General features: G+C 53.2%; 1 protein-coding gene across 8 annotated transcripts in view; it reads right to left on the reverse strand.

The window, feature by feature from the left end:
* The window catches only part of KMT2C (lysine methyltransferase 2C), a 146194-nt gene extending 134981 nt beyond the window's left edge, over window positions 1–11213 (reverse strand). For all 8 annotated transcript variants that reach the window (XR_009551263.1, XM_060196824.1, XM_060196823.1 and 5 more), the window contains exons 1-2: window positions 11027–11213; window positions 9012–9121 (exon numbers count right to left, since the gene is read on the reverse strand). Coding sequence is in view for 7 of the 8 variants with exons in the window: in XM_060196824.1 (XP_060052807.1) it covers window positions 9012–9121; window positions 11027–11201 (285 nt within the window). In the remaining variant the exon portion in view is untranslated. The remainder of the gene's footprint in view (window positions 1–9011; window positions 9122–11026) is intronic.
* Window positions 11214–11416: the final 203 nt, after the last annotated feature.

The raw sequence follows: 11416 nt of genomic DNA on the forward strand, positions 1-11416 counted from the left end.
TGAATGGACTGCACAGCGCTGGCGATACTAAATCTTGGTTCTGATGTGTTAGCTTTAAGTGTTCTCTCCTGCCAGCCGCATACTGGTGTCATTTTGCTGTTCCCCAAGCTGCTCACGGCACCGGTACGGCTCTGAAGTGTACTTGCTCGGAGGGAACTGAGACGACCCAGGAAAAACTAACGGAAGAAGGCTACAGCTTGGGACGCAGATCCAGCTACAAGGAAAGCTCCCCCTCCCCTAAAATTTAAAAAAACATAAAAATAAAAAACATGACACTGACCAAAACGCATTGAAGGGAGCTGGGCGGTGGCACAGCAGGTTAAGCGCACGTGGTGCGAAGAGCAAGGACGAGCATAAGGATCCCGGTTTGAGCCCCCGGCTCCTCACCTGCAGGGGAGTCGCTGCACAGGCGGTGAAGCAGGTCTGCAGGTGTCTGTCTTTCTCTCCCCCTCTCTGTCTTCCCCTCCTCTCTCCATTTCTCTCTGTCCTATCCAACAACAACAGCAATAACAACAATAACAACAACAACGATGATAACAACAAGGACAACAAAAGGGGAAAAATAAAAATTAAAAAACCACATTAAAACCCTGTAACTATAACCTGGGAATCAGGCAGTAGTGCAGCCGGTTAAGCGCACGTGGCACAAAGTGCAAGGATCAGCGTAAGGATCCCGGTTCAAGCCCCCGGCTCCCCACCTGCAGGGGAATCGCTTCACAGGCAGTGAAGCAGGTCTGCAAGTGTCTGTCTTTCTCTCCCCCTCTCTGTCTTCCCCTCCTCTCTCCATTTCTCTCTCTCTCTCCTACCCAACAACGAACGACATCAGCAATAATAATAATAACCACAACAAGGCTACAACAACAAGGGCAACAAAAGGGAGTAAGTAAAGATTTTTTTTAAAAGAATTTTTAAATTCCTATATATAGGAAGACAATAACTGGAAAATGGGATCCACACACTTAACGGAAAGTGACAAGATGAACACAGATTTTAAAGCGGCTATTGGAAACAAAGAAGCTACTGGGAAAGTAATAGTTAATGGCACTGGGGGAGAAACAGTGGCCAGGAGCAGTAAAGTACAAGAAATGAGAGAATTACAAAGCAAAGCCCAGAAGAGATTCTACAACTAGCGTGCGGCTGGAGCAAAAAGGGGAACAGGCGTAGGTTGCGCCATTTTCAACTATGAGGGAGAAATGAAGGTTTTCTCAAATACTCAAGAACTAAAGGAATTTGCCACAACCAACCCCACCTGACAAGAACTACTGAACCGAGTCCCACAAGAAAAGAGGAAGCAAAGGAATACACGTTCCCAACAGCAAGTTGCAGATGCCACCATGACGCCAACCTGACTCACCTGGACAGACGCTCTCACCAATGTGCCCTGGAAACCCACCTCCGCAGAGCCCTGCCCCAGTTGGGAAAGAGAGGGACAGGCTGGGAGTGTGGATCCACCTGTCAACACCCATGTCCATCGGGGAAGCAATGACAGAAGCCAGACCTCCCTCCTTTGGCGCCCCATGATGACCCTGGGGCCATGCTCCCAGAGGGATAAAGAGTAGGGAAGTTTCCAGTGGAAGGGGTGGGATATGGAACTCTGGTGGTGGGAACCTTGTGGAATTTCACCCCTCTTATTCTATGGTTTTGTCAATATTTTCTATTTTACAAATAAATTTAAAAAAAAAGAAAAGAAAAACTTGACTTCTTTTCAGAAACAACGGAGATGAGAAACTATGGCAGAATATTCCCAGTGCTGAATAATGAAAAACACACTGTGAAGAACACATTAATTTTGAATGACATTTTCTAAGCCATTTGTCTCCATAAAGGTAAGCTTCCTTTCTCAGACAGAGTAGAGGAAAGTTCCACTCTCCCTTTCGTTTTCACGAAGTACAATCAAAAGCCTGCATGTGGCCCGTATGGCAAACTCGAGAAGATACTTATTACAAAGTAGAAGCTGGTGGCCAACGAGGGCCTTGGGAGTTAAGGAATGAAAAAGCGTAATTTGCTAAGGTTTCACTCGATTCACAGATACGAGAAGAGGTGGCAAAGGAGCGCACCACCCCTGAGCACTACAGACTCTTGTGGAAGAGCAGAAGGGTGGGGCTGGCGAGACAGAAAGCAGGCGGAGAATATCCAACACAGAGAAGTCAACAGCCCCAACCATCAGTAGACTCAGAAAGGGGAGCCCGGACATTCCCGCTCCCCTAGACACGGCTACACCACAGACACCTGGGTGAAGGTCTGGGCCAGGCACACTGGCGGACAGTAATGGCCCCTTTCCACACTGCCGGTGAGCGCCAACGGGGAGTCCTGCAGCAGCTCCCACACATCAGTAAAGAGCTTCTCCTCCTGCTCCCCACCGCAAAGGTGGCAGAATAAGGACTTAAACCAGTACCCAGAGGCAACATGCCATCTAACATGCCACCCCAGCGCAGTGTCAGAGAGGAGTGGGAACGGGTCTCTGTGGGATCAGCAAGGCACAGAAGAGAAAGTTCCCACTGCTGCCTAGCCTCCACGAGAGGGCCTCCCCACAGAACCAGCACAATGGCAAACACTTGGCATTATCAAAGCGATGCCAACCTTACCCCCGAGACAGAGCCACACAGCCAGCCCCCCCGTTTCCAATCCCCAGAGCAGCCATGAGTAAGGAAAGCTAAACAAGGCTATTAGAGTAGACTACAGAGCTCCGTGACTTGACCCTCAAGACGGAAAGGATCATTCAAACGAGCTGCCCAGCCCAACAAGGCTATTAGAGTAGACTACAGAGCTCCGTGACTTGACCCTCAAGATGGAAAGGATCATTCAAACGAACTGCCCAGCCCAACCTGTCATAACAAGAAACAGGAAGGTCTCAACAGAAGAGCAAAGGTAATGAACGCACGTGAACTCCGCGAAGACGCAGCTCGGACTGTCTGCCCACGACTCTGACTCTGAGCACACCTCGGACAGGACAGCTGCTGCAGCAGGGAATGGCGGGCGGGGCCGAGGCAAAGGAAACACACACTCAACAAGCTTCAGCAGAGGGGATGTGAAACACAGTGTGCGCGGCTTCGCCAGGGGCATGACCCAGGGCTGAGGGCAGGCCCCACAGCACTGAAGGGAGCTTCAGAGATGAGACAGACAGACGGACAGACACACACACTCACACACGCGTAGGTGGGGTCAGGGACTTGAACCCAGGCGCCTGTGCATGGTAACACACATGCTGGCCAGGGGATGCTGACACCCACAGCCGCCCCCCAGTTATTTTTCTAATGCAGCCGAGTTCTTGAGTATGTTTCTGTATAGCCAGTACTTTCCGTGTTTCAGAATTCTCTTTAACACTTTAAACTTTTATTTGGAAACTGTTATTTGCCTAGTAACTTGCAATTTGGTGCTGAACTTGGCCTTCGGGGGAAACACTGTAGAGCACCAATACTGAGGCACTAGAAGATGCTATCTTCCACCAGAGATTTTCATTCTCCTTCAAAGATGCACTTAGCAGGAAGAGTCACGGCCGTGCGCATCTTCTGCACACAGGCAAGGGCTCTCAGCGGTCTACACCGCGGTCCAGCCGCGCCCCGTGACCACTGTCAGGACGTCTGCCGGCTGTATCTTCACGAGGGTCGGTCAGTGGCCGGCTCTGTGGCGCTGCACGCAGACTGAGAGCCGAGTGATGCTGGAGCCTCTAGGACGTGAGCAGCCCCGGGCTGACGCTGGCCTTCCGGGTCTGTAACTGAGGGGGTCCGCCTAGAAGCTCCGGGGACACTGCCCTGCTTTCAAATGAACCTTGTCGATGTCCAGTCAGCGGTGACTGCAGAAGTGCTGGTATTTTCAAAGGAGTGTGTGGCCTCTCCATACATTCCTGGGGCTGCTGAGTCAGCGGGGACCCCGTCAACTCTCCACGGGGGAACTGCTTCCTGCCTGCTCACCAAGGAGCCCGTCCACACGGGCTGGAGGCCAGGCCTCGATTTCACCAACCACGCCTGCTGACGATCCCCTTCGGGCTGGATTCTGTGAGCTGGGAGACGGTGATGCATCTGCTTGGAAAAATATATCATCTGGCTCCTTTTTATTTTTCTTGTTTTCTTGGGGAAAGACCTGACCCAACACAACTTTCAGGGCTCTGGGCGGAAGTGGACGTTGATACTGACTGTTCTGGCTAGGCGAGACTTCACACAGGACCTGGGAGACAGCCCGGGACCGAGCCCAGTGCTACATGGGAACACCCAGCACCCTAGGGAGCTCCGTGGAAGGTGAAGTCCCAGTCCTGCGGCGCCTCCTCCTTTCTCTCCACCTCTGTCTCTTCTGCCTTCTCTTCATATAAAGCGCTGAAAAAAATCAGCCTCGGGTAGCAGACTCTCAGTCCCGAGAAATCCAGGTACAAACATGAACAACTGTGCTGACACCCTGGCTGACAGGCCACCCCACAGGCCTCAAAGACTGATTTTTTTAAGGACCTTAAAACAAAACAAAACAAAACAAAACATTATTTATTAGAGACAGCCGGAAATCAAGAGGGAAGGGGGAGACAGAGAGGAAGAAAGACAGAGAGACACCTACAGCACTGCTTCACGGCTCGCAAAGCTTTCCCCCTGCAAGTGGGGACCGGGGGCTCGAACCTGGGTCCTTGCGCACTGTAATACATGAGCTCAGCCAGGTGCGCCACCCCCCCCCCCCTTTAAGGACTTTTTGCAAAGCTCCTGTAACCAGGACTGTGGCGTTGCCCCTGAGAGAGAAGCCCGTGAGTGAGTGAGTGAGTGAGTGAGTGAGTGAGTGAGTGAGTGAGTGAAAGCGGAGTGCTAGGGCTCAGTCCACAGTCCACCAGGCCTCTGCCAGGTGGCGGCGCTTCAGAGCAGAGAAGAGGGCGAGTGAGTGAGTGAGTGAGTGAGAGGGCGGGTGGCACCCGGCTCTGTGTGTGAGACACGGAACGAACGTCTGCAGGAGGACATCAGAGCCGGTAGACGTGCATCCATCCATCTTAAGCAAATGGACTATCGAGATTCAAACTCCAGAGCTTTCTCGAAGGGTCCACACTGCAGTGTCACCTCGTGTAGACGGACACAGGACACGCAGCTCCTGGGGTGGGACTGTCGGCACGTTCCCAAGCTGTCTCAGGCGCACAGAGGAACGTTCCCCTCAGGGGGATCCTTCACAGCCCCAAACACCACTCAGCACTCACCTCTTGATTTGACCCACTGCGAGGGCAGAGGAGGAGGCCAGGGCCGGATGGAGCCGGGGCCTCGCTCACGCAGGCCCTGCACTCTACCTGCTGAAACACTCCGCAGGCCACGAACCGAGTTCTGAGAGCAAGTCTGATCTCGACTAGACAGAAACTAGGCCACCAAGAAGAGCACGAAGCCACGGCCATCGTCACTGGGGGGGCCTCCGGCCACACTGCCGGACTCGCGCTCTCCTGAGACAGACTCCCAGCTTCCTCTGGGCTTCTCCCCTGCTCACGTCCCAAGTGAGGTGCAGAGTCAGGGCTGGGAGACGGCCCCTCCGCTAGACCCGACATCCCTCCCTCTGCAAGGACCTGGGTCTGAGGCCCCACAGACGGCAACACACTGCACGGTGCCAGGAGAAGCTGTGTGGGCAAGAACACAGACGACCCTTCTCACCGGGGGTCAGCCGGCAAAGCAGGGGAAGCAGCAGGGCGGGCGGGACAAGCGTCGTGGCTGTGCTGTGCGAGCGTGCGGGGTTCTGCGGGGAGGACAGACACACACAGGGCCCAGACCCGCGCTGCTGGGCCGGCTGCGTCATGCATTTTGAGGAGGTGACAATGTCCATGTTTGAAACACGGATGGGCTTATAAAGGCCACTTCAAAGAGAAAGCAGGGAGTCGGGCGGCGGCGCTGACAGCCCGAGCTGCCTCCTCCCAGGGGTGCTCGGCTCGCCCCGGCACCGCAGGTTCTCACGCAGGTTCTCACGCGGCTCTCCCCCCTGGCGCTTTAGCGATGTCGCAAATATTCTCATAGCTTGTGGCTTCATTCTCCTGCACTGACAGACCGCGTTCCCCTCGGGCCACTGCAGACACGGGGCCAGAAGCGCCGCTAGCGTCCGCCCCCCACTCACCCCACCCCGCCACGTCTTTCACTCGACGGACACGCCACGCCACGCCACGCCACGAGGAGCCTGTCTCCCGCTCTCTCCTCCGAGCGGCCCTCTCCTTTGAACTGACTGGGTGGTACTGCGGGTGCATCGTGCGTGAGGCTGCCCTGCCGGGCCGACTGCTTCATGGTTTTCACCGCAGCTGTCACGGACGCACACAGAGACACAGGGCAAGACACAGGCAGCCAGGTGGTGGGCTCGAGCCTGGGCCGAGCGAGCCCACACAGGCGCCGACTGCGGGCCATCTCTGACGCCTGATCGCCAGCTTCCGAGAGAACCGCGCTCCTTCCCTCCTCTGAGCAGCGTGAATCCTGCTTTCTGCTCTGGGTGCCGGAACGGTGGGAAACGTGCCTCTCCCTCCCTCTGCCAGCCGCCCTCAGCCCCCCGGGGGAGCCAGCCCGAGGGCACGGGGGGGGGGGGGGGGGCACCTTCCTCACGCCTCCTGGTCTCGCACTGGCAGGTTCCCTTCTGCGTTTTCCTCACCAACAGTAAATACTGGGAAAGCCCCTCCCCGCCCCCGTCGGGTGAGAGGTCTCTCTCGCAGGATGTCACCATGTGAGGGGAGCGGGGTCCTGTGCCCTTCTCAGAGGGGCGGCCGGTGGAGCAGTTCTCTACACACAGCTGGGAGGAGGGACCTGTGGGGACGCAGGGGGACATGGTGTTTCGCACAGCTGAAAGCAAGTGTCACGACAGACTGCTAGAAAGGCCAAAAGGTGCATTCGTGTGGAGACTGTCAGGCCTTTCCCTGCACACGCAGCCACCTCCACCCCCACCAGTGGAGTCAGTCTCTGTCTCTCTCTCTCTCTCTCTCTCCCTCTCTCACAGACATGCCAGCAAAGATGGCATTCAACTGTTTGTCTGCAAGGCAAACTCTTCCTAGGGACGAATGAACAAAAGTTCTAGCTCACTGCTCTATCCTGAGCCTATCAGCTCACAGAATAAAGTAGTAATAACAGTAGTAGTAGTAGTAACAGTAGTGGTAAGTAGTAGTAACAGTCGTAGTAACAGCCGTAGTAAGTAGTAGTAACAGTAGTAGTCAGTAGTAACAGTCGTAGTAACAGCCGTAGTAAGTAGTAGTAACAGTCGTAGTCAGTAGTAACAGTCGTAGTAACAGCCGTAGTAAGTAGTAGTAACAGTCGTAGTCAGTAGTAACAGTCGTAGTAAGTAGTAGTAACAGTCGTAGTAACTAGTAGTAACAGTCGTAGTAACTAGTAGTAACAGTCGTAGTAAGTAGTAGTAACAGTCATAGTAAGTAGTAGTAACAGTAGTCAGTAGTAACAGTGTAGTAAGTAGTAGTAACAGTCGTAGTAAGTAGTAACAGTCGTAGTCAGTAGTAGTAACAGTTGTAGTAAGTAGTAACAGTCGTAGTCAGTAGTAGTAACAGTCGTAGTCAGTAGTAACAGTCGCAGTAACTAGTAGTAACAGTCGTAGTAAGTAGTAACAGTCGTAGTAACTAGTAGTAACAGTCGTAGTAAGTAGTAACAGTCGTAGTAACTAGTAGTAACAGTCGTAGTAACTAGTAGTAACAGTCGTAGTAAGGATAGTAATGCTGCCAGGTGGAGAGGTGGTGCTGTGTGCGTGTAGCAGTGGCCACGGGCCCAGCAGCACAGCCCCGCTGCAGGCCGAGCCCCGAGCAGGGAGCACCTCTGAGTGGGGACAGTGAAGGAACAGAACGGAGCCCGTGCCCACGTGCCCAGGGGCCACGGTGACACCACGAGCGTGTGCACTGCGCACTGAACGGAGAGCAGCTGGCTTCAAACACACTTCACCGTGCTCGTGTAGGTCACCACCGCGATGGCCTAGGAGTCGAGTGACTCACTGAGTCGAGTTCTTTCTCAATCAGTTTTGAAAGCCGTACCGACATTCTGCCAACCAGAGGCAGGGAAGGCCCCGTGCTCAGACCTTCCTTGGAGAAGGCGAGCTCGCTGTGCCCGCACAGACTTGGCAAAACCAAAGGAAAGGGAATGAATGCAGAGAGAGGCAAGCCTTCTCCCTGTGTAGTGTTTGCTGCTGCTGTAGAAGGAAGGTAAACGGCGTCTTTATTTCTGCGTTCCCCTCAAGGCGACGTGAGGATCCCAGCAGAGTGTACATGGTGATGCTTTGGGTTAGCGCCACAAAGACAGTGAACTGAAACTCCAATCGACTTTTAAAATATCAGACACCACCAGTCCACACTGAGGACTCAGGACCCGTCAAATCTTGTCTCACTGTAAGCTTTACCAGGTAGTTTTGTCTTAAATAGTAATGCGCGAAGATTGTAGGTTTGGTTACTAATTCTTCTTATAGTTTGGTTTTTTTAATATTATATTTATTTATTAGATAAGAGAGAAAGAGACAGGAAAAGGAGACAGAAATGGAGAGAGACAGAGACCTGCAGCCCCACTTGTGAAGCTTTCCCCCTGCAGGTGGGGGCCAGGGGCTTGAACCCCTGGCCTTTGCACATTGTAATGTGTGCACTCAAGCAAGTTTGCCACTGCCTGGCCTCCCGGTTGATAATTCTTGTTCCTGAGAACTGCAATTCGTGGCTCGCATGTCTTGCTTTGAGAGTGCACAGCCAGCACACTGCACAGTAACCATTTCTCCTCGGCGTGGGGGTGACTGGCTCGCCAAGCTTTTCTGCTGCGAGCCTGAGGCTGGCGAGAGTGGAGGCCGTGAGCCGGGTCTGAATGGGCCTTTCTTTCTTTTTTGCTTAATCTTGTCAAACTATCTGTTTATTTATTGGATAGAGACATCCAGGAATCAAAAGGGAAGATGTGTGTGGGAGGGGAGTGGGACACCTGCAGCCCTGCTTCACCACTCACAAAGCTTTTCCCCTGCTGGTGGGGGCCAGGGATCAAACCCGGGTCCTTGCACACTGTAGCGTGTGTGCTCAACCAAGTTCGCCACCACCTGGCCCCCTGACCGTGTGTTTCTTTACTCACTTCTGTGCTCCCTGAGACAACAGCTCTGTCCACACTTTCTCCCGCGGGGTCCTCCGTCTGGCACGTGCCCAGCGACCACTCCACACAACGGTGATGAGCCCAACAGGAGCCTGAGCGGGGAAGAGACACACGGGTCAGTGTGGACCAAGTCTCCCAGTCAGCTTGCGGGTGCAGACTCCCACAGGGGCCTGCAAGTGGGATCTCCCCCACAGTCCCCTCGCCCCCAGCAGTCCCGCTATGATGGTATCTGGTGCTGAATCACAACGCCACCAGAAAAGGTGTTGGGCATCACGGTTGAGACCCACCCAGTGGGGAGGGTGACTGCTGGGCCAGCACGCACCCCACGCTTGAGCCTGGTCCCCACTGGGTGAAGTTTTGGTCATGTGACCCTTCTCCCTCTGCCTCTGTCTCTATCAGGAAAAGTCACCCTGGGGTGGTGAAGCCACAGTGATAACGACAAAACAGACAAACAAGCAAGCAGACACCACCTCTTGCAGAGTGGGGTCCAGAAACCCTTTCTATCGCCACCAGGCCTGGCGCCTTCTTTTTCCCTTTCCTTTTTTCTTCATTCTTTTTATTGATAGGACAGAGAGCAACTGAGAGGGGAGGGGAATTTTGAGAAGGAGAGAAAAAGGCACCTGCAGATTTACTTCTCCACCCATGACGGTGAGGAGTGGGGGCGTGCACCCAGGTCCTTAAGCATGGTAATGGATATGCCCCACCAGGTGCACCACTGTCCAGCCCCTAGGAATTTTGTTTAAAAAGTCCTGTAGGCACCCGAGTGCATGGCAACCACTGCACCAGTGACGAGTCCCTCCTAAGGTAAACAAAGAGTAGTTTCTAGTCCTTGACTTAAATATCCTGGTAGTTTATTTACACACAGGGGCCGTAACTGAATACTACACGACCCCCTGTGCCCCCGGGCCCCCTCACATCCCAGGAGCACACTTTGGCTTGAACAGCAGCTGTCTCCACGTCCTCCGTCAGCACGCAGCTCACTTGTGGGCGGAACTGCTCCGAGCCTGAGAGTCCTGAGTCTGGGATGCTGAGATGTCCTTCTATGTTGTTTTCCATTTGCCGTATTTATTTATTTAATATTTTTATTGAGGGGATGAATGGTTTACATTAAATACAGTTGTTGGTATATGAGTCAAATTTCTCTGTTTTCTGCAAAATACTCTCCCCTCAGCCCAGGTCCTCCTCCACCATCAGCACCAGGACCTGAAAGCCACCACTACCACCCCCCCCCACCCGCTCCCAGAATCCTTTACTTTGGTGCAAGACAACAGATCCAGCCCACGTTCTGCTTGGTGTTTCCCCTTCTGTTCTGATTTCTCCACTTCTCTCCCCGAGTGACATCAGCCCATCTTCCTCCTTCTCTTTTTGGCTGATCTCACTTCACAGGATTCCTTCCCGCTCCATCCAAGAGGAGGGAAAGAAGGTGACTTCATCCTTCTTCATAGCTGAGTAGTATTCCATTGTGTATCTAGACCACAGCTGGCTGGCTCAGCCACTCAGCTGTTGTTGGACACCTGGGTTGCTTCCAGGTTTTGAATGTTACACATGGTGCTGCTGTGAACACAGGTGCACACAGATCTCTCTGGATAGGAGTGTTTGCTTCCTTAGGCTCTATCCCCAGGAGAGGAACTGCAGGGTCCTAAGAGGTAACTACAGAGAGCTGTCCTGCTGTTGGCTTAGAACCCCACAGGGCTAAGTGTATTGCCCACACCACATTAACCAGATGTAACAAGGCTCCCCAAGTCCTCGGAGACTGCTCTAACATAAACTTACTCCCAAGTGTCCCTGTCTGAGCGTGAATGCACCTACTTCTGGCAGCTAGAAGCTCTGTGTTGGCTCAAATATGCCGGCTACACGTGGCTTGTTTGATCCCGGCAGGTGTACTGGGCTACGTGGCTGATCTCAGCTGTTTCTAGAGGCGAGGGAGTGCATGCTGGCTGGTCCCTGAGTCAGCATGCTCCTAGGATAGAGAGGTTCTTACAGAAGCCGGCTCCTACCTGTCAGATCGAGCAAGGCTTGGACATCGATGGCGTCTGGAAGGCCAACCAGACTGAGCTCATCCCACAGCGTGGACGCCTGGTCCTCAGAAGCCGTCTGCGTGCTGACACTTACACACGACACTGGATTCTGCTGCAGAGACCGTTCTCTGCGGGGGGAAACGTAGAGCATCATTTCAATGAACTATGAATTGGACACATTCCACTGCCAGATCGATTTTAGTTTATTCAGACACAAGCTGTCAGGGACAACTTCTAGAAGTTGGCTACTATTATTCACAGTGTAGCACACAACTATGTCACCGCATGTTATCCTATAAACACTCAAATGTCTCCAAATCCACACAGGAACATTAACATTAAAGTCGCAAAGACTCATCTTGCCAATCT

Source organism: Erinaceus europaeus, chromosome 8 (assembly GCF_950295315.1).
Source record: "Erinaceus europaeus chromosome 8, mEriEur2.1, whole genome shotgun sequence".
Classification (NCBI taxonomy): domain Eukaryota; kingdom Metazoa; phylum Chordata; class Mammalia; order Eulipotyphla; family Erinaceidae; genus Erinaceus; species Erinaceus europaeus.